We start from the raw sequence: 27245 nt of genomic DNA, 5'->3' as shown, positions 1-27245 counted from the left end.
CTAGTGTCATCATGACAGGCAAGATGACACTCATTTGAATAAAACGAGACTGCATCCATCCGTAGTATATATATATATATATATATATATATATATATATATATATATATATATATATATATATATATATATATATATATATATATATATTTATTTATTTATTTATACACGCACAAAACATCTTACAGCTACAAGAAATTAAGGAGGAATTTAGAAAGAAACCATAACCTCTTAACAGTCTGATATCATCCGCTTCCCAATCGTCCCGCTCTTTGGCCAATCAATACAGGATTTGGTCAGCAGCCAATAGCATATGTTAACAGAAATGATTGGGCCCCGCCCCTGAGTGTCAAAACCGACTTGTGTGCGTAAAGATTTCAGCTGCGCATGTGCAGAAAATAACTCACGCGTGTACAGATCTGCGCGCGCGTGTGCAGAAAATATCTTGCGTGTGTGTGTGTGTGTGTGTGTGTGTGTGTGTGTGTGTGTGTGTGTGTGTGTGTGTGTGTGTGTGTGTGTGTGTGTGTGTGTGTGTGAGAGAGAGAGAGAGACATATCATGCTATACCTACAGAGCTGAATATTCTTCTAAAATCTTTGTTTGTGTTCAGCAGAGAGAAAGTCATACACATCTGGGATGGCATTATATATATATATATATATATATATATATATATATATATATATATATATATATATATATAACTATTCCTTTAAATGCCTTTACATTGAAAGAAATTTTTTATTAACACAAACAAAACAAATGTCTAGAATTTATAGTTAGGCCTTTTATTGTTAAACATATTTTAGCCTATCATCAAAATGATCGTTATTTAAATATCCAGCTTTAAAGCTGCTGATTTTCTCCTATATTTTAAAATGTTATTCAATCACCTAATTGTAAATAAATAATGTATGCAAAATTATTATTAAAGAATTTTATGTAATTTTATGTGTTCTCAAAGCCTGCTAGTACATTCTTGTTCTGACATATGTTTTAATATTGTTACATTTTGTTCTGCTCGCAGCAGCTAAAACGTCTCACAGTAAAAATCTAAAATTCTTTATGTATCATTTGTTTTTTCTCAGAAAATATTTTGAAACCCTCTGGAGATCTTACTCAGAGGAGTCTCAAATATCATATTTATGCACTCAAATAGACAGATATTTCAATGGAAACTTTCCCTTATGATGGGGTTACAGAGGGAAACATTGACAGTCTTTAGTGTTCTTGCAACTAACTGAAAGGGTGCCTAGAGGCTTTTCCAGAGGGTTCTGCCAGTATGGAATCTTAGGAATTTGGGTTCCTCAAGAATCTTTTGCTTTTGACAATTGTCTTTGTATAGTCCGTTTTTACAGAATAATAACTTTATGTAATGTGCAAAACATAATACTATTAAACTGAATATTGAATAGAGTTGCCTTTTTTGCTGTTGTGAAATAATAGTCAAATAATTACAAAACAAAGTTCATTAGTAAGGCAATGAGTAAGGGGTTCAAAGGATATGACTCATACAGTTTCCCAATTTTCATCTTGTGAATGTCACCTTCATATCATGATTTTCTCTTTCCAGTGACCAGTCTTACATCATGTTTTAGGTAAATAAGTTAGTGTTGCCTCCCCTGACCTATCTGTTTATCAATATGCAAGAACAGAAGCCCCTTTGGTTCAGAATTTTGGGGAAATGTGTGTCTCAATACTGTGTTAATGTGTAACTGAGGGACTAGTCATCATGCCATCCATTAATAAACAGGGCAGACAAATCTACCTCAGTGCAGCTCCAGAATCAGCAAAGCATCTGAAGGTAAATAGGAGCTCTGTCTCTTTATCTTCTTAACACTTTATTTATTTTTGTAATCTATGACTATGTTTGTGTTTAAGGAATTATCATTAAATTATCCTGTTAAGACTTTAAGCTGATATACTTATGGATGTCACTTAGTTGAATTATGCTTGACAGTGGGATACATACAGGGGAGATTAGTTGTCACAAGGGGAAGTCGTCAAAAGTCCAGTTGGGCAAATGCGTGCTTTCTCTAGCAGTAGTTTGTTTCAAACACCTAGTTCAAAACTCATTTAGATTAGACACATTTTTTTATTATGGCTCTTTGGTAAGCATGTGAACATAATGAAACCACACTGGCACACATTCAAGGGAGAGTTAACTACAAAGGTAGGTTTTTAAGAACATTTTTAATGTGTTCTCACAACAGGACTAAGTTATTTTTCATGAGAGTCCGTTTGGGGCATATTATTGGGGCAGGTTGTCACATGTTTTAAATGCCACAAATGTACACAATTTTTTAATTACATTATTTGTTGACTACATTGGATATTTTTGAAATTTTCCATTCTTGTTGTTTGACTAATTGTTTTGTGCTTCATAGCTGTATAGCATTTTACATTTAGCTGAAAAGCCTAATACCCATTTAAATGATCTTGATTTATATTGATAAATTATCTAAATTATGCAGATATGTGTCAGGAGCTTCAGTTAATATTCTCATCAACCATCAGAATGGGGGAAAAATGTATTTCAGTGATTTTGACCGTGGCATGATTGGTGGTGCCAGGTGGGCTGGTTTGATTATTTCTGTAACTGCTTTCTCCTGGGATTTTTATGCACCATAGTCCTATTTCCTATTTCCTATCAACCCACAAATAACACACTGGTTATTTATATCTTCAGCTTTAGTGTGTCAATAGGAAATATACATTTTAGACTTTTAAACATTCCTTTTGCAAACAGAATAGAATAGAATAGAAGAACAGGACTCTCCTATCCGCCAACAACCAAGAAAAGGTGTACCTAGATGAATTGGGGCTGTTTTAAAGGCAAAGGTGGTCACACCAAATATTAATTCAGCTTTTTTTAAGCTTACTGAACTTTGTTTGACGTTAATTGATAAATGAAAATGATTTATGCCATTATTTTTGAAGACATCCTCACTATGCAACATTTTTCACAAGTGCCAAAAACCTTTGCACAGTGCTGTACACACACACACACACACACACACACACACACACACATGTTGGTCTACCTATCATTATGAGGACTTTCCATAGACATAATGATTTTTATACTGTACAAACTATAGATTCTATCCCCTAACCATACCCCTAAACCTAACCCTCACCAAAAACTTTCTGCATTTTTACATTTTCAATAAAACATAATTTTTTAAGCTATCTAAATTATGGGTACACTAGGAATGTCCTCTTAAACCACATTTATAGCATAATACCCTTGTAATTACCAGTTTGTAACCTAAACAATTGTCCACGTAAACCACATAAACATGCCCACACACACACACACACACACACACTGTAGAAAGGGCCTTTATTAACTATTTAATATTATTTAGTTTTAGTATGTTTTGACACGACGATGTACTGGAAAGTATTGTAATAAATTTACTCTTTGCTCATTTATCTGAATTACATGTACATGTTCTCTGCTCTCTGGTTCAGTAGGGTTATTGCCATCATATACAAATCAGTAGTGAAGAGGCCTCATGCAATAATTACACAATTCATTCTATGATAAATTGGGTAGAAGTCCAGAGATCAGTCAGTCATAGCATGCTGCACACTACTGAGTCTCAAATGCAAGAAGATTCTTTGTTTTAAAAGATAACTAAAGTTCATGGTTAAACATACTATAAAAAATTAAATTCATTATGCTTCCATGAAATGTCCAGGAGGTTTTGTTATAGTTTTCTCGTGCAACAGCCTTTAGACATGAAACAAAACTGTTTTTTTTTCCCTGACAAAAACATCTAATAATCAAATGAAATCAATATCCTACAGGTCCACCTTGAGATTTTCCCAATAAATGAAGATGAACGAGATGTTCCTCACCCTTTTAATGGTCTTCTGCTTTGCAATGGGAATGGCCAATCGTGTGTACGTCCACCCCTTTAACCTCTTTAGCACAGAAAACATTAGCTGTGAGGTTATCCAGAATGAGGACCACAAGCGCTTGGAAACTGTCCATCCACTGACTCCTCTTCAAGACAGCATTGAACCAGACCCACGACCTGATAGCACCATAGAGAACCTGAGAAACCTCACCCAACGGACTGCTGTACTAGCAGAACTGCAAAACTCCCTTGGAATACGCATGTACCAGGCACTAAGTCGTACACAGAAGCATGCTAACACACTACTATCACCGTTAAATGCCTTTGGTGCGTTGGTGACACTCTACCTGGGAGCATCCAAAAAGACTGCCATTTCCTACCAACAGTTGTTAGGACTCAGCTTGGAGTCTGAAAAGCCAGACTGTGCATACTTTATGGATGGACACACAGTGTTGCGTACACTCCAGGCCATCAGTTCACATGTAGATGAATCGCGAAATGAGTTCAGAACCCTTGTGTGGACATTCATTAACAGCGATGCTGACCTTTCCAAAGACTTTCTAAGAGGAACACAAGACTTCTCAGATGATTCTTTTGTCCGTTCAGTGGACTTCTCACAACACAAGGAAGCTGAGGTCCAGGTGAACAGCTTCATTCAGAAAACATCAGACAGCAAGGTTAAGAACCTGTTTAAGGGTGTCACTTCGAAGACTAACCTGCTGTTTGCTAGTTCAGTGCATTTCAAAGGTGAGTGTTCACTATAAATTTGACAACAGTAATTTTGACAACAGTAGGTGGAAATTTCAGATGCTGAAATTGGTCTGTGCTTACCGAAATTCGAGCCACTGGCCCCCAGTGGCCGAAGCTGGAAGTGTTGTTGAATATGTGCACCAAAAGCAAGCTTTAATGTAAGTTGTTCTTTGTAAATGGTATAATACAGTCAATAGGAATGCATATTTTATTAACCCCAACCCCAAATCTAACTGTCAGTGGAATATAAATGTATTTTCAGAGTGAAAGTGCAATCTCTGAATCGTGCTCCTGATTGTTAATGTGAACTCCATACTTCCTGGTTCTCATGGGATCAGACCCGTCTTGTTGCAGTCTTAGTTTCCAGAAGTATTTTTCACATTTATTTCTTCCATATTTTGATAAATCCTTCATAAAAGTATCTGAAAATCATACAACAAAAAGACAAAGGCCCCATTTACACCTTGCATTAACTTGCATTTTCAGTGATGGGATCATTATTGGAAAGCACTTGATCACAATAATTGCCAGGTGTAAATGCTCGCAAAATGCATTGTGATCAGATCGTGATCGGACCACTAAAACCATATTCAATGAAGGTGTAAATGCAAATGCATTTTCATTATCCAGATACAACTAAGTAATTAATTATTTGATGAGGTTACACTATAGTAATCCATTGTTAAACGTTGTTACTGTATGGTTTTATGCTTATTCTGTCATTGCAGTGTGAAGCACAACAAACACTGCTTCCTTGCATTGGAATTCCATTGGAATACACTTGGAATATCTAATCTCTTTCTCGAATCCTGTAATGCTCGCATCTCTCTCTCCTGTTTTCTAATCACTATGTGGCTTGAGCAACACTCACATGAAACACGGCTACTCTCGCACATTTCAGATGAGAATCATATAGCTCTTACAAAGTGCTAAATGCGAGATTAATATCATAAAATTTGCTTTGGTCCCCCAAATTTAGTTTTGGGGGCTGCCAAAAACTGTTCAGTGAAGGAAAAACCCTGACTGTTAAAGGGATGGAAAGCATTTTTAATTATCCATCGATGTTTTTAAAATTCAATAAAAGATGGAGAATTTTACGTTACCACAGCTAATATGTAATATGTAAGTAGAGTTTTTGTTTTGCGCAGATAAATTTGATTGGAAACGCATTTTGACTGCAGTCTAGCTGAAGAATATCCAGACACTTCCCAATTATCAAACCATTGACTTAAGTTTGTTGCTTATAAGTATATAAACAATCTATTTTATTGTTATTATACAGCAAAATATTCTGATATTTGCAAATATACAAGTACATTGAGAGTATAGGGGACCAACTATATTGCGTCATTCACAATGCATCATGAGATTTGGCGGCCACTTCAGAGATTAGGCTTGTTTGAGATGCCAAAAGCCTTGCCTTGAAAGTAGACAATTGTAGGCAGCTGCAGTCAGGGAAAGAGTGAAATAAGTCTTGTCAAGTCAGACATTTCTCACTTCTTGTACTGGATCAACCACCTAAAAGTTTAAAGGGACAAATTGCATGATTTGCATTCATGTACTTTGTTGCTGATAAAGTGGGTGTAGTTTTGACCTACGTCGCCATGACATCACAGCAAATTGGACAGATTTCGAACCAGCATTCACCTGCTGGTGAATGCATTTGATAGGTTCTGTGCAAGACTTGCTAATCTCAAACAAGCCTATGGTTTGGCTTGCTTTGTTTGCTGCGATTTAAATGGTGGATCTTTCCTTTCTGGATGTAGTTTTTCACCAGGAATTCTGCTATTTATTCCACACATATTGATGGATTCAACAGAGGCATACACTGACTGAGCACTTTATTAGGAAGATCTGTACACCTACATGTTAATGCGATTATCTAATCAGCCAATCGTGTGGTAGCAGTGCAATGCATAAAATCATGCAGATACAGGACAGGAGCTTCAGTTAAAGTTCACATCAACCATCAGAATGGGGGAAAAAAATTATCTCAGTGATTTCAATTGTGGGATGATTGTTGGTGCCAGACGGGCTGGTTTGAGTATTTCTGTAAATCATTTAACACTAACCAATATTTATATCTCAAAAATTCAAATTTGCCTGCCATATTCTATATTGCTGCATTCAGTTAAAATATATAAAGTTTAGTATAAATATATAAACTTCATAAAGAATCTTGGAAGACTTCTATTTTCTATTGTGGCGTATTGAATTATCTGGTTTGTAACTTTTTTCAGGTAACTGGAAAACTGTGTTCCAGCCTGAAGCAAGCACTGAGCATGAGTTTTGGATTGATGAGAAATCCAGTATCAAAGTACCCTTTATGATGCATACTGGTGACTATTTGTACTTCAATGATGCTGGCAGGAAGTGCTCCATAGTCAAACTTGGCCTTAGTAAGAGGACCTATATGCTGCTAGTGCTGCCTCATGAAGGAGCGAGCCTACAGGACTTTGAGAAGCAACATTTAACACAAGTCATTTCAACATGGCATAAACATCTAAAAGAGAAGTAAGTAGCACATGTATATATTTGGTCTACAGTAAGACTCCTGGTGGAATGTGCAGTAATAAAAGTGGTAAATCAAATTATTTTAAAGATAAATCAATGATGTACGACCTGAGAATAAGAATTAGAAATCCGGAAAAAAAATAAAAAATACATAAGGTTATGTCATGAAATATTAAAGACTTGATTTCAAACTGAAATCCCTAAACAGCAGTCCAATGTTTAGTTGAACATGGGCTTAGTCTTAACAGAACAGGGGGGGGTAAGCTTAAGATCCTATATAATAATAATGGATAGAATATTATTAAAAAAATGGGTCTTCATAAACTCTACTTTTGTGTTGATATCTTGGCAGATATCTGGAACTATCTTTGCCAAAATTTTCGCTGACTGCAGTGACAGACCTGAGATCAGTGCTATCTGAAATGGCAGTGGAGAAATACCTTATGGGCTCTGATGCCAACTTCAAGAGACTCAGCAACAAGGAGAACTTCACTGTTGATAAGGTACAATTTTATTTGGAGCAGGAGTTGAAACCAGTTGAAATCAACAAGGAGAAACTGTAGAACCAGTGGGATGTAACTTTGACCAGTTTTGACCTGTTTATATGTAATCAGCATTGTCAAAAAGGGGGAAATTATCTTTTACTGTTCAACTAATGAACACAGTAATCTGTAACATGTATACATCTTTATATTTCATAGGTATTCAACAAGGTTGTGCTTGAGATGACAGAGGGAGGATCTGGGGTTCAGAACAGAACTCAGGATGGAAGGGTTCCTCACAAAGTCACGGTCAACAGGCCATTCTTCTTTGCAATTGTGGAAGGAAACTCCAATGCCATTCTCATGCTCGGAAAAATCATCAATCCATCAACCTAAAACACATTGTTGATTGTCTTAAAATTATATAACACAAACAATGTTTTAATGCTCCCGTATGAGTGTTATATTAAAATTATGGATAGCATCAAGTCACCTTTAAATACATGAGCGTTTTACCAAACATTATTACGTAAGTTTTTAGCAACCTGGCACTTATATCTACCAAAAAAGGATTAACAAACTGTATTTACTTCCATGTTGGTTCTTCATGAAATTGCAGTGTTAAATGTAAATCAACTCAATCACTGAAAAAACAGCATCACCTTGAGTAAGAAATTGCATGTATAATATGTGTATGTGCATATGGGATACTGAAAATTCACCGCCATTGGGCAGGTGACATTATATAGTAGTAATTTGTATGAATATGGCACTCATTTGTCTTGTAATGTTTTAATTGATCATGGTATAAATAATGGAGGGGTTGTATTTGCTTGTGTTGTTTATTGGGGGGGTTACATCCCTCCCAGAATCTACACCCCTGCTTAAGAGAAAGGTTGAAGAACTGGGGCATAACTCCAAAACATTTATGAGGTAAAGGAGGTGGACTGACTTCCCCGGAATGACACCCCAGGTCACTAAAGACCCCAGATATGCATTTAATGGTTAACCACAAGTCCTATGGTGTATTTATAATATTACTTTCATGACATATTGTAATAAAAATCCATTTCTGGACTGATGATACAGATTTTTGAATATTTATGAAAAACAACAGGATGCAGTAGGGTGCAAAAATTTAAAATATGTTCAAAATAATTCAACAAAAATGTAATCATCTACAATTATTTTAATAAAAGCAGTTGCTTGAGATATGTAATTTCCAAAACTGTTGGAAAAACTGTTGAATTCAGAAGTTTAAATACACCTTAGCCAAATACATTTAAACTCAGTTTTTCACAATTCCTGACATTTAATCATAAAAAACATTCCCTGTCTAAGGTCAGTTAGGATCACTACTTTATTTTGAAAATGTGAAATGTCAGTATAATAGTAGAGAGACTGAATTAATTAGCTTTTCTTTCTTTCATCACATTTCCAGTGGGCCATACGTTTACATTCACTTTGTTAGTATTTGGTAGCACTGCCTTTAAATTGTTGGAACTTGGGTCAAAACATTTTGGGTAGCCTTCCACAAGCTTCTCACATGCTGGAATTTTGCCCCATTCCTCCAGACAGAACTGGTGTTACTGAATCAGGTTTGTAGGCCTCCTAGCTCATATTTTTTTTTTAATCCACATAATTTTCCTTCCTCATGATGCCATCAATTTTGTGAAGTGCACCAGTCCCTCCTGCAGCAAAGCACCCACACAACATTATGCTACAACCCCATACATCATGGTTTGGATGGTGTTCTTCGGCTTGCAAGCCTCACCCTTTTTCCTCCAAACAAAACAATGGTCATTATGGCCAAACTGTTCAATTTCGTTTTTTCAGACCAGTGGACATTTATCCAAAATATAAGGTCTTTGTCCCCAAGTGCAGTTGCAAACTGTACTCTGGCTTTTATATGGTGGTTTTGGAGCAGTGGCTTCTTCCTTGCTGATCAGCCTTTCAGGTTGTCAATATTGGACTTGTTTTACTGTGGATATAGATACTTGTCTACCTGCTTCCTCCAGCATCTTCACTTTGGTGTTGTTCTGGGAATGATTTTCACTTTTTGCACCAAACTATGTTCATCTCAAGGAGACAGAATATGTCTCCTTCCTGAGAGGTATGTTGGCTGCGTGGTGTATATACTTGTGTACTATTGTTTGTACAAATGAACGTGGTACCTTCAGGTATTTGGAAATTGCTCCCAAGGATGAACCAGACTTGTGGAGGTCCAATTTTATTTTCTGAGGTCTTAGCTGATTTCTTTTGATTTTCCCATGATGTCAAGCATCAAGCAAGGTAGGCCTTAAAATACATCCACAGGTAACACCTCCAATTCAGTACACCTCCTATCAGAAGCTAATTGGCTAATTGTCCAAAGGACTGACATAATGTTCTGGAATTTTTCAAGCTGCTTAAAAGCACAATTAACTTAGTGTATGTAAACTTCTGACCTGCTGGAATTGTGATATAAAATTGAAACAATCTGTCTGCAAACAATAGTTGGAAAATTACTCGTGTTATGCACAAAGCAGATGTCCTAAACAACTTCCAAAACATTATTTTGCTAATATTAAATCTGTGGAGTGGTTTCAGTTGTTTTTTTATGACTTCAATCTAAGTGTATGTAAACTTCTGACTTCAACTGTACACACACACACATATATATATATATATATATATAGTGGCATAATGTATAATTTAATATTTGTATATATATATATATATATATATATATATATATATATATATATATATATATAAAAAAATTAATTCTACATTATGCCACTGTCGATGATTAACCCTGAATATATATTTTTTTTAATGACACCCACTAAACACCAAAAATCTTAGTTATCTTACACACAACAGAGAACTTTAACACACACTTCCAGCTGGGTGGTCACTGACCTCTCCTTAAAGTTTTACAAGGCCATTTTTGTAACATATTAACTCTGAAACACACAAATATCTCCAAAGTTTATTTATTGTTAAAGCCACATTTAATATGTTAGTAATCCCACTCTTAGTAACTGAGACAAGTTAACTCCAACACCCATTTTTATATTTGTAAAATACAACAAAAAAAATAGACAAAATGTAAGCATTGAACCTCTTTAGCGTTTGCACAGTTGATGCTATTTGACAGGGTTCACCAGAGCCCTGAAAAAGCAATTTCAGATAGACACAACTCAGGTTGTCAACTGACATTATTTGATGTAACCACGTTAGACAATACACAACAGCTTATAGCATTTCATATGTCAGTGCTTACAGTATTACTGGTTCATTCAACACTCTTCTTTTCCCCAAAATTTTAAACCATGAAACATCTGACTTTTCCAGCCTTAACATCCCATTTAGTTCAATACATTTTAAATACATTTTTCAGAGAGTAAATCACATTCATTTAGTGTGCTCCTATTCCAAACACGTCAAGGTTTCTGCAGTTAGAACAGTTGCAAGATTTGGCTTAGAAATGGAAGAACATTAACAATAGAACTATCAGTCTGTGGAGCAGATACTGAGCGAAGCATTTATTCGTTCTTCATCTTTCCAAGCATATGCAAGCTGAAGGTGTTTGGAACCTCCAAGGCACACGATTTGGACTCTACTTTTGATCTGGCCCCTTCAGGGCCATTCTGGTTTAGGACCCTGTCTGCTCCACTGAAGCAAGATCTCTTGCCTCTTGTACCAGTTCCAGCAGAGAAGAAAACATGGTGATGTCGCTTGGCTGGAGACCCATCTTCTGAATCTTTAAGAAAATTTGTATGATTAAGTATGTACAAATCTGATATGTACAAAAAAGTCAAATTTAAACAAAGCGGAAACCAAATGAACTTGATCCCATAACATGTTACAATAATTTATCTAAAGTTCCTTTAGATAATATTTCAGGTTCAATAAAAGTTCTGCTCAATCGACAGCATTCACATTTCTGCCTTTAATCAATCAAATATATGGCCCCATTCACTTCCATTGTAAGTGACTCACTGTAAACTCGATAAGGAATTATTTGTCGAAAATATTTTTTGTAGTAATCAACATTATGCCACAGATACTGTTGACTGACCTTAATTTATATTAAATCCAGAATATTCCTTTAACAATGAGAATTAGCAGCATAATCTCAGATATTAAACAAAATTTGATAAATCTATATATAGTAAAACATCCTAATTAAATTAGAAGGTATTTTAACTATATTTGAATAGCATCATCACTATACGTTATACCTGCTCTCCAAGGTATTCTACATCCATCGCCAGCTGTAGACGGATCTTACTGTCATCTGATGGCCCTACATTGACACCTACATTGCTGGTGGTGGCCATTTTCCTAGCTTGCTTCAGTCTTTTCAGACTTTCCTCCATCTTCCTCACTGAGCCCAGCACGTCCGATATAGTCTCAAAATATCTATTAAACACAGAGGTGCTTTTTAGAAACAAAAAGTGCTAGAAATAAACTAGTTTACAAAGACATTCTAGAATAATACATTTTAATACATAAAGTTAAGCTTAACCACAGTACCTATGGGTGCAGTCAGAGAGTGTGACACGGAGCCACTCCTGAATGATTGAGTCTTTCACCACATTTTTGGAGTCAGCGACCAGCTGATGGAGTGGCCGAAGTGCGTTGTCCATATATGCCGAGGCTCTGGTGGGCACCTCCTATTAATAAGAGAGCAACCAAGTGTTCAGGCCTGAGTTAAAAATGAGCCTTCCTTACTTTAAAATGAGTATTTCTGTTTCAGAAATCTGTTATTTCATAAAACAAGTTAATTATTTATTTTGTATTGTAAACTAATCTGGCCTTTCAACCCTTTCATTCCAGCCTTTTGTTGTATAAAAGACTACTGTCTCAGAACTTGACTAATTGATTAATTCTGCAATACATTTGAATATTATATGAGCAAAGTGCACTTGACCTTATTGGTCCTTCGATAAAGTCGTGGAACTTCAGAAGCATTTTTCAGAAAGGGGATGCTCCTCTCTGTTAGATGCCGAGTCATTCTGCTGTTCAGTGTGGGAACGCAGCTAGACAGTGATGCCCTGGAGTCCTGCAAAGCTTCTGGAGCACAAAACCGGAAACATAGTAAGTACGGAGTAAACAACAACTAAATTGCACTTTCAAATGTAGCACCCATGTTAATTAACATCAGAAATGGCTTTATAACTCCATAACTAACCTGAAACAACAGTAAAGTTTTTGAATCCAATACCCTCCAGTTTTGCCCTGATCATCTCAGAGATATCTGGAATCTGAAAACAGAATGAGAACATTCCTCACTGGATGCAATTGAGACATAGATTCTCAAAATTCAACTGAATTAGATCATGTACACATTACCTGCTCTTGTAATTTATCAACATCGGCTGCAATGAAGACGAGTTGCTTGGTAGACAGTGCGGTGGGGCCACCGCTCTCGCTATCTGCATCCTGTGATGTACGGCTGGAAGTGGAGGAGGCGGAACTTGGGGGTGGTCGCACTGAATCTTTGCTTGTTTCTGGAGGTGAAATATTTGTTAAGACCTGAAAAACAAAACGTAACAAACCTTTCAATACTGTATCGATATTCCGCAAACATTCATATTTATCCTAAACTACAAGACATTCACTTCTGCAATAAACTCATCCAGAACCGCTTAATACAATTCAAAAAGTAACTATTTGTGATTTATTTCCCTAAATGTACATATATTATACTTTTAAAGTATTCTTTTGATGCCTTGCAAGCACTGATTTTTCATCAAGAAAAGCAAATCTAGTTCATTATATTCTTTCTGCCATTAATGCTTTACCTCTGTAAGGAAAGTGGCATATCTAGAGAGCAGCTGCAGCATCAGCTTCCAAAATCGATGAGCAAGTGGTGCCAGGTACACCTGGTTAGCCCAGCACCTGTACACACAGCTCCACAACACCTCAGTGACCTGTAGGTGGTAGCTGCTTCCCACTGAGTTCAACAAAAACAAAGATAATATGTCAGTGGTTATCAGTTATGGCTCTCTTTTAATTAATCTAGTCTAAGGAAAATAAATAGTGGGTGACAAGAAAAGTATTCACTTAAAAAGCAGGTCAACAGGTGTCCTGAGATGGCAATACCAGGCATCTCTGTCAACATTTCCTAAAGCTGTTCTATGTGTGCCAGCCATCTTGCATTAACCCATACATATTGACTGACCTGGCGCTGCTTCTAGTCCATCTGCAATGGCATTTTCTAGCCTTCCAGCAATCTCCTTGAACCTGCAAAACACACCAAGGCCAGCATGTCAAAAGATAGCCATGTAGATTAAAGTAAAGTAGTTAAAGGAATATTCCAGGTTCAAAACAAGATCAGCTCAATCAACAGCATTTGTGGCATAATACTGATTACCACAAAATTAATTTCTTTATAAAAAACAAAAAAAAAAAAAAAAAGCAAAAATCTTGCGTCTTGTGGCTATACTTTTGAAACAGTGAGTATTTGAATGTTTACAGATTGGCCCCATTCACTTCCCTTATAAGTTCCTTACTGTAACACAGATTTTTGCTTTTTATTAAGAAAACGAGACAAGTCTAAATAAATTTTTGTGGTGATCAATATTATGCCACAAATGCTGTCAACTGAGCAGAACCCAGAATATTCCTTAAACAAAAGTGCTGCACTGGACATTTCTATATGTTCTATTAATTTCTGTGTGTCAATAAAGCACAGATTTAAAAACTTTAGCAATTTTAGATAACACAAGAACATTCAAAGAAGAGATATTTCCATAATTTTCTCTGTGTAGGTAATGACACAAATACTTTGTGTTAAGGTAGACATTAAACATTTGATTTCTAAAAGGTCAGGCTGCTGAGAGAGTTCATGACAACATAGGCAAACAGTACCATGAGTGGGCTGTATGTGACTTCAGTGTATGCTGATACACAGGAAGTATGGGGGAACAAACAGATGAAGCCTTCACAAAGACTTTTTTGCAAAACAACATGATGGGGGAAAAAATTGCTATGAACAACAAATGCTAATTAAAATCCTTTAAATATTAGAAGTTTAAAGTTTATTAAAAATAGAATTATAACGTTAAGCAACTCAAGTTTGTTTACAAAAGGAGCTGGTTTTTAGCTATTTTTCTTACTGCTTTGAAAGCAAGAAAAATAACATTTTAAAATCCAAAATGTTAATATAAAAAAAAAAAAAACAGCACAAGAGCTACTGTTCAATCCTTTTGAAGTGTACTATAAGAGCTTAATTCCAAGAAATAGCAAACAATATACAGGCTTAACTGGCCTAAACTAAACAGTGGACTTTATACCCAACGAATGGAGACGACCAAACATCACCGAGTAAAGACAGTCCACTGGCTGTAAACACAGATCGATTCACTTCCAAGGCAATTATCTCTTTTCAAATATATTGCACAAATAACAGAATCTAAGCTGCACTGGAAATTCCAAAGAAAACATAGTTGACTCATAGCTTATCCAATAAACCAAAAAATGGTTCACCTATTTGAAAAACTTGGTTCACCTATTACCTCTCGCAATAAGCAAGGTCAACACAATAGATAGATTTGTTGATTACTTATGGTCAATATATTATTTCACAGTGCAGGAAACACATGCTCACATAGAGTATTATATTTACATGAGTCCAAGTTGTACTGAATCATGTATTTATCATGCTCACCTCAGCTGGAAGTACACTGGCAGGTTCCATTTGTTGTGAAAGCTCTGGTAGCATGGATGTGCTCGCAGTCTCTTTACACTGGCCTGGGAACCACACTGCCTCTCAAACTTGCACACAAAATCCATGCTGACAGTGTATCTCTGGACAAAAGAACAAAGGTAAAAGGAGAAACACATTTTTAGAAGTGAACACTAGTAACAAATGTAAATATATCCTTCAGAATTAGCATCAGTCAAAGCATTAGTGCATCTTTTTTCCAATGTTAACCTCATAAAAAACATCTGGGTTTCCTGGACTGAAAAGGGAAGAGATTCTTTCCTCTACACCTCTAATGATTTCAGGCCAGACGGAGTTCACCAGGAAGTCATATCCTGGAACAATGTCGGCTTTATCACTGGGGGAAAAAAAGGTGCTTTTAATTAAAATATATTGTGTATAAAATGACAACAATGGCAAAAAACAGTCAATGTTCACTGTAAATCCCAGGCATACCTAGAGATAGCCCCACCAGTCACCTCCCGCAGGAGTCTACAATGGTGAGGCACAAACTCCAACAACTTTGTGTACAACATCTTAAGACCATTAGGATTGGATTTAACGAACTGTTCAACTATAACCTGACAAAAAGCAACAGGTGCAGTTAAGATGGAACAGACAAGCATGACAAATAACACTTCCATTAATTTAGCTTTCAAGTGTACCTGTAAGCTCAAGTTTAATTTGCAAGGCTCACTAAATATTTGAGTTAAACAACTTACATATGCCCGCATTGTTCTCAAGTGATGTGTAAAATTTACCTCATCCATGTATGGTTTGACTAAGACTTGTCCAACCAGTGCCTCTGCATCTCTGGTTTTATCGATGGTAGCATATGTTCTGAGACAATGTCGCACAATGTCTACATTTGACGTCTGGAGGCCTTGGATCAACAGGCCTTCCAAGGACTGCTGAAGCATAGCTGTGATACCAGCTATTCTCTGGAACACAAGAATAAAAGTCAGAAAGCAGACATCCATTTTACCTGTAGGCCTAAGAAGCACAAGCAAAATCCAACTGAATAAAGTCAATAGAATTTATTTATTCATTTTTTACACTTTATAGCCAACATAAAGTTTGTCCAATTGTATGTTTAAATTATAAGAATGTGAATTAATGCAAAATCCCTAGTACTGGGTGAGTTTCAAACACTATGGCCTTATTAAAAAACTGCAAGCTCACCGGGCGCACTTTATCAAGCAGTGGCATTCCTTTGCTCTGGACAGCATGAAACTGTAACTGGTTGAACTCAGTGGCAATTCGCTCTAGAATTTGACCTGCCAAAAGGGGACTGAAAAACAAAGAGTAAGCTATTAATTTGCGATGCAAAGTAGTGTGAAGTAGACATAAGTATTACAAAGGTATTAAAAAGCAACTATAGAGTGTAAACACATATTAAACCCAGAGCCATAACGTCCCATCTGTGTCATTTCAAAAGAGGTATTTTAATTGCAATTTTCTCATTTATTTTGCAGCTGGGATGTATTAAAAAGGATAGTTCACCCAAATATAACAATTCTCTCATCATTAACTCACCCTCATGCCACATAAGATGAGTGTGACTTTATTTTTCGGCGGAACACAAACTGAGATTTTAGAAGAATATCTCCACTCAGGCCTCAGGTGATCAGGCCTTTGAAGCTCCAAAAAGGAGATAAAGTCAGCATTAAAGTAACAAAATTAAAGTAGTCTGATGGATTACTTTACTGCTGACTTTATCTCCTTTTGGAGATTCACTGGCATCGTGAGGACCTACAGAGCTGATCAATTCTTCTAAAAATCTGGGATGGCATGAGGAAAGTTAATGTTAAGAGAATTTTCATTTTTGGGTGAACTATCCCTTGAACATACCTGCTGGTCTCTAGTGATGTTGTGTCTTTGGTGTTTTGGTGAAGAATTTTCTCAATCTTCTCCACTGATCTAACAACTTGGATGAGTCTTAACACACAGATCTACACACACACACACACACAAAACATACATTGGCATGTTGCAGAGATATTAAACTGCATACTTTGCTGAGAATGTTACCATAAACAAAGAAAACAATGTATTTTACAACAGAAAAAACATCACTACTTTCAGCAGCATGACCTACCTTCTTTTTTTGAATGTCGTCTTGCTTGGATAACCGTGTATCTATAGCTTCAATAGCTTCATTCACAGAGGATCTCAGACTCTATTCATAAGATGAAAATACTTGTTGATTTCACAAAATATGGAAAATCCAAATGTATGCACTGATAAGATGTGATACGCACTTACCAGCACTTCTTCACGTAGCTGGCCAAGAGGTACAGAGAGCTGATTGAGGGTTTTATCCATTCCAACCTGAAAGAACAGAAACAGACATCTCTTCCATCCGAGCAACCAATAAGTTTACCGCATGAGGCAAAATCATGATGTTCTAGTGCTAAAATAACATCATACTCTCTCTGTCAGGAAACCTACTGATTCTGCTGAAAACACTACATAACGAGTGAATAAAAAGCAAAGACTCACAAGGTTGGTAGATAGGTTAACAAAATCTGCATAGTCTTTATTGATGAGCTCCACCATTGCTGTTTTGAGGAGTCTGTAATATTGTTCCAGATCTTCACGCATCTCCTCCAGCTGGACGCGCTTTCTGCAATCAGCCACAAACGTGTCCACGTCGAAGTCATCCTGCATGATAAACGTAGACAAATCTGATATCTAAATCTAGTGAAATCTAAATTGACTCAATGAGAAAAAAGTTGTCAAATCTATACAAACACAGTAACAGGGTTCCCACACTTTTGACCAATCAATTGCCATGACCTTTTTAAAAAACTTTTCCAGTTGTTTGTAACTGATAGATAAAGGGATATTTCATCCAAAAATTTAAATTCTCTCATAATTTATTCACTATCATGCCATCCCAGATGTGTGTGATTTTCTTTCTTTCTTTTTTCTGCAGATCACAAACAAAGATTTTCTTCTGTAAATCCATACAATGCAAATGAATGGTGACCAAATTTTGAAGCACCAAAAGTTAATAAAAGCTGCAAAAGGTCATTCATAAGACTCCAGTGGTTTAATACATGTCTTCTAAAGCGATCCAGTTTGTTTTGGGTAAGAACAGACCAAAATATATCTCTGTTTACACTGTACATCATGACATTGCAGTCTCTAAGAACAATCACGATTTCTAGCTCGATTACACTTCCTAGTGTTTGACACAAGCGTAAAGCGCTAGATGGCGCTAGGAAGTGTAATCAAGCTTGAAATCATGTGCCTAGAGTTACATTTTGGTTTGTTCTCACCCAAAACCAATTGAATAGCTTCAGAAGACGGATTTAATCACTTGAATCAAATATAATACTTTTATGCTGCCTTTATGTGATATTTGGCGCTTCAAAGTTTTGGTCACCATTTACTTGCATTGTATGGACCTACATAGCTGAGATATTCTTAATTTGTGTTCAGCAGAAGAAAGAAAGTCATACATATCTGGCATGGCATGAAGGTGAGTAAATTATGAGAGAATGTTCCTTTTTTGGGTGAACTACCCCTTTAAGTAGGTTTACAAATAACTGTATAGATATTTCTGCAGCAGACTTCCATTTGATGCCAGATACAAATCCTTAAATTGGAAAGTTTATCACTTTATAAAAAGTTATATTTTCAGGTTTTTCATGACCATGGGAACCATGCAGTAAGAAATGGGAAGACAAAGAAATCTTCGCATTTTGAACATCATAAAAACATTCGTGACATCCCTAAAACACCCTTACAAAGTATCAAATATATTTGCTAAGCAATTAAAAAATATAAACGTAAGTTAAGTTATTATATAAAGTCAAGTTATGGAATGCAGGAAAACATATTCAGTTGATTACACAAACTCCCTTCTTTACCTTCATAAATTCGTCTTTGTCGAAGCACAAAGAGTCCGGTCCCTTTGGTAAAGTCATCGTTAATTTATGACGGGCTACAAAATAACCTGCATATGTATTTATAAAACGTGAACGCTGTTACATTTCATTAAAATGACAGAATGGTCGAGTTCACTTCCGCAAACATGGCACGCACCAACAAGTAAGCGTAAAACACTAACGTCACATAAATTGAAAGAGAGATATTTTGTGAATAGCGCTACAACTGGTTACAAGTGGTACTGCAATCAGACTTTAATGTTCATAGTCAAGGGATTAATTGTTCTCGAAACTACAGGATTGAAATGCTAAAACTATCACCACAATGGTTCTTTATTTATGTATACATTATTTTGTTTTGAATCGCGGATAAAATGTTTAACTGGCTCATATTTTATGCTATTTTAAATTCCAACTGGATAATCTTAATACGACGGATATGAACGCTGTCCTTCATTTGTTTCTGAGATATATAATCTATAACATTTATGATTCGTTCAATTGGTTAATCCCATTGGACAGTGCAGGGAGACTGAGTCAGGTGATTGCCAAGGAAGCCGGAGATTCATTCAGTCCTTCACGGAAAGGGGAACACGCCCAACCCGGATGCTCAGATAATTTGTGGAGCGATCAGTTGTAGGGGCTTCATCTTTACAGGGTTGGGGGGGTATTTCAGCACCACGGAGGAGGGACAGCTCCCGATGGAATTCACGTTTTCTCGGTACTACTGAGACCTCCATCACTGCTTCATCGCTGCTAGAGGACTGTGGTACACACGCGCAGAATCAACAATCAAGGGGACTGAGGAGAACAGACTGTATGCTTATTTTTCGCTTTTAAGAAAGTCTTTTGCATGCCGAATCTCGCCCTGTGTAGTAGCCGTACATTGGGACTGACGAACGATGGCGGAGTGTGCACGGAAAGGACTATCACTCCTGGAGGAAGCGCGTTCTCGCTACGAGAGCTTGCAGATTTCTGATGATGTATTTGGGGAGTCTGGAGACGACAGCAGTGAAAACCCCTTTTACAGTACATCGGGCGACTCGAATTCGGACAACTACCCGGAAACAAATCCAGACGATGCCAGGGCAGGTGAAACTAGGAGTAGTCACAACTGTGGTCCTCCTGGGTCTGTCTCCAATGGCCAAGCACAGGAGGAAGGATGGAGTGACGCGCTACAGGACATCAGCGTGCCACAGTATCAGGACACACATGGTGAGTTTAGTGTGATGAACGTTGTATCAGTAGGATAAAAGTCTTATTATTAGCTCAGTAGATGCAATGGAGATGAACTCCATGGATTCATCAACCTTGAGAGGCTGTGTGACACACTGTGGGTTATTATACTGCATGCTCGACTAGTAATAAAGCTCACAGATGGGACCCTTTGATGACAACATTGGATTACTTTGATCTCTCTCATCAGATGGCTCAAGCAGATGACACAATTCTTTAATATATGGATCAGAGATGGTGGTATCACAGTTGTTTAACTGGCTCTTTGAAATCCTGCCTGCTAGAGAAAGAGAAAAATGGGACATGGGAAATTAAATAACAGGATAAGTTTTAGGTTCTCTGTCCTGCTGACCCTGCTTACAATACTCAACATATATGTTAGCCTATTTTTAAGACTTGTGGATTTCAATTCATAACTAAATTCCATTAACAATAAAATTGAGTAATCTTTAACTAAATTAATACAACTTCATTTAATTTGACGGAATTTGATGATTGAAATGCTTAAATCTTAAAAATAGGCTTAAATATTTTTTTGAGTGAGGGTCTAATCACTATGCAAGACTCGTGCCAGCTGTGATATTCAGAGCAGAAATGTAATTTGCATGGGTGGATGAATAAAGCCACATTTATCTAATTTTTAGAAACTCACACATTGAATTGGTTAGATGAACCCAAAGCCAAATTAATACTGTATTTTCTATTACAGCTTTTAGGGGAGATTTACACTTAGACTCTTAGCAGATGCTTTCTTATGAAACTATTTACAATGAAGCACACATTTCAGGCATGTGACAATTAGGATCATAGACAATACTAAAAATATAATAAAAATGTCACAAATATCCAGCAATTTGACTGATCCTTCAGTCACCTATTTGACTTTCAGCAGAATTCAATAGACTGTCAATGTAGGTGGATGTATCTCATTTGAAAAAGCTGATCTGAATGATGCCTTTTGTTTAATGGGAAAGTTCACCAAAAATGAACTTCTCTCATTATTTATTAACCTTCATGCCATCCCAGATGTGTATGACTTTCTTTCTTCTGCAGAAAACAAAACAAAGATTGTTTGAAGAGTATCTCAGTTCTGTTGGTCCCTTCGATGCAAGTGAATGGTGGCCAGAACTTTGAAGCTCCAAAAAGCACATATAGGCAGTGTAAAAGTAATCCATAAGACCTCAGTGGATAAATCCATATCTTCAGAAGTGATATGACAGGTGCAGGTGAGAAACAGATATATATATTTAAGTCCTTTTTACTATAAATTCTCCTCCCTGCCCAGTATGTGGTGATCTGCTCAAATAATGCAAATCACCAAAAACAGAAGAAGAATGTGAAAGTGTAGACTTATATAAAAAGGGCTTAAATATTCATCTGTTTCTCACCCATACCTATCATATCACTTCTGAAGATGTGATTCAATCACTGGAGTCTTATGGATTACTTTTATACTGCCTTTATGTGCTTATTGGAGCTTCAAAGATCTGGCCACCATTCACTTGCTTTGTATGGACCTACAGAGCTGAAATATTCTTCTAAAAATCTTAATTTGTGTTCTGCAGAAGAAAGAAAGTCATACACATCTGGGATGGCATGAGGGTGAGTAAATAATGAGAGAATTTTCCTTTTTGGGTGAACTATCATTTTAAGACACAGACAACTAAAGACAGATTTATCCCTGTAAACTGTTTCACATGGGTTTATATAAGCTTACGACTGACTCTGTCAAGACATTTTATGCCTTACTGAATGCATATATTACAGAACACATTAAGGACAAGCACTCAGACATACTGTTTAACTCGGCTGACCAGTATTTATCATGACGTATCAATGTACTTGCAAGTCAAACGCTTGTGGTGGCCTCGCCTCCCTAGAAATGCAAATCATAGTCCATGACATGTTGAAAAAGAGTGCTAACTTAAATAATAATAGTAATAAACAACATCAAAACAATCAAAAACAAAATCAGATCAGAAATTGTAATTAAATACTGTGTAATAAAGATATAGGATTAAATTAACTGTTGATGTACTTATCTATTTTACTGTTTAAGGATGTCAAACTACTGTTAGTAATAGTCATAGTTTCAATTTTCAAAGTGACTGACCACAACACACCCTAACTTGACAATGTAACAAACACACCTGCTCAAATGCAAAAATTAAAGTAATGCCAGGGTTGATCATCTGTAGTATTTCATGATGTTGTCTTAAAAAAGTATTCGGTGAAGGGTTATACTGGCCACCACATACATTTTCCCACCATGAAATTATTCTCACCTGGAGCTTCTTTGAGAAGAGTACAGTTTTTGTTATGTCAAAGAAAGATAAATGGGAAGTACCCTGAGTTTGCACTCCCATAATGAAAGAAATGGAGAGCGAAAGAGAATGAGCTAGGCTATTGAAAGCTATGTGCAATGTCACTCTCTCAATGTTTCCTATAGCTAAATTCCTCAGAGGTGATTTTCATTAACACAAGATACTGGCTCTTGTTAAATTTTATATTGCAATGATATTGAAAGTCTGCTCTGCTGACAAGGCCAGCAGCATCTTATGTTATGTTTTGGATGCTTGTATAATTGTTTCCCCATTAGTCTTCTTAACTAGTTTAACAAGCTTCACAAGAGAAACCATGCTGGTTGACCAGCCACACCATTTACAGTAAGTTTGGTATTGTGCATGGCATGTCTAGTCTACCAATCAGACCAGTACCAAAACAGCACTAACACACATAACCCGCTAGAATAGCGTGGGAAATCATAAGATAGTCTCTTTAGCAGGATATATATTGTTAGGGGTATAACAGTTATGACCCGGACCAGATATGGAGAAAGAAGACCAGGAGTCGAGAAGTTCAATTAAAAGAGTCAAAAATTTACTGAAGTATAGTCTGCAGTGAAATTGGTAGAGCCAGCGGCAAAGTCTCACGAGGAGATCGAAAGCCAACTCCTACCTTACACAAAATCTTACATCAATTATACCATTTGCAAGGACGTACATTCCATTATTTTACTCCTGATTGGCTAAAAGAACATACAGTCACAACATATAGACAGCTATGCGGCCTATCAACATTAATCAGCGCACTTGTCGTCCGAGCCCGAGATTTACAGCTCAAGTGACCTCGCAGATGGTCGCGGGGCGTCTTCGAGTCGGCCTGGTGTGCATCCCTGGGTTCAAAAACTGGGTAGAAGGTCAAACGCACACACAAAACACTGACGAACGACAGTTCTTCTCTGGGCACAAGAGAGCCAGAGCACACATTATCAGGCCATTTGAACCAAAACAGAGAGATAAAATATTCACTCCTCGGGCAGAGGAGAGGGTTGAAATAACATACATTTCTTCCCTAAAAAATAATAAGAGAAAATCACACTTCTACTATTCAGGTATTATTACATAGGACTTTAAACCATATAATTAGTCATGGAAAGGTAACAATCAAACACAGAATACATCTGGAACACATGTTTAACGCATTCCCCTGACCCCCTCCCTGAGAGGCTGGAGAGCGTCACAAATAAGCTTATCCCCAAAAGACCTTCAGCCAACGTGCAGGACAGAGAGACTCTGGAATGTTCCTAAAAGAGACTAATTAACATTCAACACACATATGATTCAAAGTATATTTCAGTTATGCATAAGAAAATAGAATTGATTATGTGATCATGCATATAGTTAATTCATCACTTTATTAAAGAAGTTAAGCAACAGAATATAGATAGATATTGATATAAAAGGATATATATATATATATATATATATATATATATATATATATATATATATATATATATATATATATATATATGTGTGTATTGATATATCTGAAGAGCCAAGGGATTTTGACCCTCACCCTTCAATATATATAGTACTTCCCTGAACCATAGGTGTAATAATGTGCTTATCTAATGCCAGCAAGACTGGCAAATGCTGTGGTGTGCAACCATTATGTGCACTGGATACTTTCTATCTGAATTTGTCTACTGTTTTTTTCTTAACAGTGTGGTTAAAGTTTTGTCAGTTTTTGTCCTACAACAATTGCCATTAGGAGTCTAAATATGGTCATAAACAGATCTGTAGTAGCTCCTGGGCATCACTTGCAGTCCCCGGCCTATTGGCATTTGTGAATCAAGACACCGTGAACTAATATTATGCTACATTTCACTCAAGTCAAAGTGACCTAAGGGTTTTGAAGCATTCAACTTGTTTAAATGATGCATGTATGTGTATGTTTAAATGCTGTATACAGATCTAACAAAATAAAATGAACAAAGACACATTTAGAAATTCATTATGTATTAGCATGCCTTGCTAACAGACATCTTGGATTCTAATCTAAAATAGAACATATTGTATTTCATGTCATGTTCCCGTTTTGTGTTGGAAAATGTTCCCAAGATGAGTAGATGCTGTGCTGTGGCCCAGCCTTTCCATTGAGGTTGATCGGAAAGTTATGTCTGTCACCACAGGGGGAAATGGGCCATCTGGTTACTGGCTTTGTTTGGGCACAAGCTGAAAGAGAGGCATGAAATGTAGTATACACTGTCCATCCACCGATTTCATTCTGCATTGTAGGTAATAGATAATAGCATAAGCTGTGCATTACACTTTTTGTGAATATTGAAAACAAGGTTTATTAGAACAAGTTTACTGTCAAGGCTATTTGTATTGTATAATGTAATTGTAAAACCCGTGCCTGGCACATCACTGTGGCCATGTGTAACATGTATTAGATAAGATCTAAGTCAATATTATTAAGATCAACATAGTGGACTGGCCCTCGCTGACATACTTTGGTCCTTGTGTTAAAGCACTACTGGACAATTCTTTACTAATAGTGAGTCAGTGTCAAGACAGCAAATTAACTTCAGTTTTACTGAATCCTCCCTTGTTCAGATTACTTAACAAATGCTTGAAACCAAGAGAACTTATGCTGAAACCCCATGCTTTGCACGAAACTGGATAGAGAGAGTAAATGTTGAAATTAAGTGTTATTTTATTAAGTGCTTTTTGTTACTTTACTATTATTCTAAAATCTGAATTTCTTTTATAAAATCAAGAATAAAGTGTTTCAAAACTTTTGACCTGTAGTGTATACACACACACACACACACATTTGTGTATGTACAGGTGTATAAACTGTAAACATTCAGTACAATGCTTTTTGTACATTTTTGTCCAATTTATTATTATTGATAAAAAAATAAATATAAATATATATATATATATTTTATATATTTGGCTCAAAAAATTTGAGGGGGCACGAAGGTTTTGTGTATAAATGGAAAAAAGCTGAAAGGTTTCCTTCATGCTTAAAACAGCCCTTTGTCATACCCAACAGTATTATGACATAACTATTAAACTGAGATGCATAACTTTAATGATCACTTTTGAGATGAGAGCCATGGTACCATCGAGCACATGCAGTGAGATTTAAAAGGGATAAGATCAATTTATTCCAACTTGTTAATTTGTATAAAGCAGGTTTTGAGAAAGAGCTGCTGGTGTCTCCTTCTCAATAATTGTCTTGGAAAATATGTAGCACACAAACAGCTATTGTCCAGGAAGACTGACTATATGTACAGAGAAATAAATACATTTTGATGCTCAGTAGAACCTCTGGGTGTAGACACCTTCAAACACAGTTTTATAGTGATTTCGAAATACCACTGCAGAATGTTACATTGAACAATATAAAGAAAGGCAATATTTTGACTTTAAGCATAGGGTACTCTTCACGATCAATGTATAGTATTGCAAAGCATTGGTATGTTTGAATTATGCAAATTAGAAGTGAATGGCATGGCCAACCATTCATTACATAACAGTTTGATCGAATGTCATAACAGATTTTAAGCCAGATACAATCGCAGGGCTGTTTGCTCTATAAAGTTCATGTCTTATCCACTAAATTGACAAGCAAGATAATGCTTTAAATATATTTGATACTTTCTTGCAGTAAAACAGACTGTGTAGAGAGTTAAATTAGAATGAGATCTAGTATAAATCTGTTAGAATAGGTTAGTTTGGTGCTTAAGAAATTGCACTGGGGATAAATGTTTGTAACATCAGTGTCTTCTCTTGAGATTTAAATGTATTTTATTGTTTATTGTTAATTACTTTGCAATAACAATGATTATCAAACATAATGTGGTGTAAACCCCACAGTGGACTTCATCTTTGGGACATGCTTGTGCTTGCTTTACTGAGCTACTGGTGGAACACCAGCTGTTGTAGATAGCTTAGGCTGTGTGCCATACATGGTTGAATGGGGGCTGGGCAACCACAACAGACATTTATTTAGCAAAATAACACCAAAAACATGTTTAAGTGAATGTAAAGTGAATGTAAATGTGAAGTTTATATAGGGTGTGTTTTTTCTATTTCCCAGGTTAGTTGTTTACCATACTGCATTCAAATCAATTACATTTGACACTGGGAAAATGTGTGGCAAGTTGTAATCAGATGTTGTTCACTGTTGTACTTTGGGTATTCCTCGAACCTATACCACAACACAAGTAAACACAGAGATAACAGAATCTCACTCTTATTTTTTTCTTTTGATTTAGTGGGTGTTTGCAACATTTTAGATATCCCAACATGCAATGCAGTTTACAAATAAGGCCTATACGTGTAGGATCATTTAGGATCAATATAAAACATTCATATTGACACATTTTTACACTAAGCTGAACTGCTTGTCAAAAGTAATCTGTACTTATTTTCATTGTATGTTAAAACAGTACTCAACTTGGATCCATAGACACCTTTTATCGTTTGACTTCCATTTTC

General features: G+C 36.3%; 3 protein-coding genes across 3 annotated transcripts in view; 2 read left to right on the top strand and 1 right to left on the bottom strand.

The window, feature by feature from the left end:
* The first annotated feature begins 1709 nt into the window (after positions 1-1709).
* Positions 1710-8442, top strand: LOC127660902 (angiotensinogen-like). Its single transcript, XM_052151375.1, has 5 exons — positions 1710-1803; positions 3816-4615; positions 6859-7132; positions 7485-7635; positions 7834-8442. Exons 2-5 carry the CDS (start codon positions 3841-3843, stop codon positions 8008-8010), a joined length of 1377 nt encoding a protein of 458 aa, XP_052007335.1. The 5' UTR covers positions 1710-1803; positions 3816-3840; the 3' UTR covers positions 8011-8442.
* A 2142-nt stretch (positions 8443-10584) lies between these two features.
* On the bottom strand, positions 10585-19356 carry LOC127661034 (conserved oligomeric Golgi complex subunit 2-like). Its single transcript, XM_052151580.1, has 18 exons — positions 19192-19356; positions 17816-17977; positions 17579-17644; positions 17412-17492; positions 17165-17265; positions 16496-16604; positions 16075-16254; positions 15770-15894; positions 15545-15671; positions 15278-15417; positions 13790-13851; positions 13410-13561; positions 12958-13140; positions 12797-12869; positions 12536-12678; positions 12139-12278; positions 11844-12024; positions 10585-11362 (listed from the first exon to the last, which is right to left on the bottom strand). The coding sequence occupies exons 1-18, from the start codon at positions 19246-19248 to the stop codon at positions 11255-11257; spliced, it is 2190 nt and encodes a 729-aa protein (XP_052007540.1). The 5' UTR covers positions 19249-19356; the 3' UTR covers positions 10585-11254.
* Positions 19357-19491: 135 nt separating this feature from the next.
* LOC127661035 (piggyBac transposable element-derived protein 5-like) overlaps positions 19492-27245 on the top strand; it is a 36796-nt gene continuing 29042 nt past the window's right edge. Inside the window, exon 1 of the mRNA XM_052151581.1 lies at positions 19492-20424. Within this exon, the coding sequence (XP_052007541.1) occupies positions 20112-20424 (313 nt within the window). The 5' untranslated portion in view covers positions 19492-20111. The remainder of the gene's footprint in view (positions 20425-27245) is intronic.

This window comes from Xyrauchen texanus, chromosome 20 (assembly GCF_025860055.1).
Source record: "Xyrauchen texanus isolate HMW12.3.18 chromosome 20, RBS_HiC_50CHRs, whole genome shotgun sequence".
NCBI classification, from domain to species: Eukaryota; Metazoa; Chordata; class Actinopteri; order Cypriniformes; family Catostomidae; genus Xyrauchen; species Xyrauchen texanus.
Note: the sequence above shows the minus strand (reverse complement) of the source record. Positions and strands in the feature narration are given on the sequence as shown.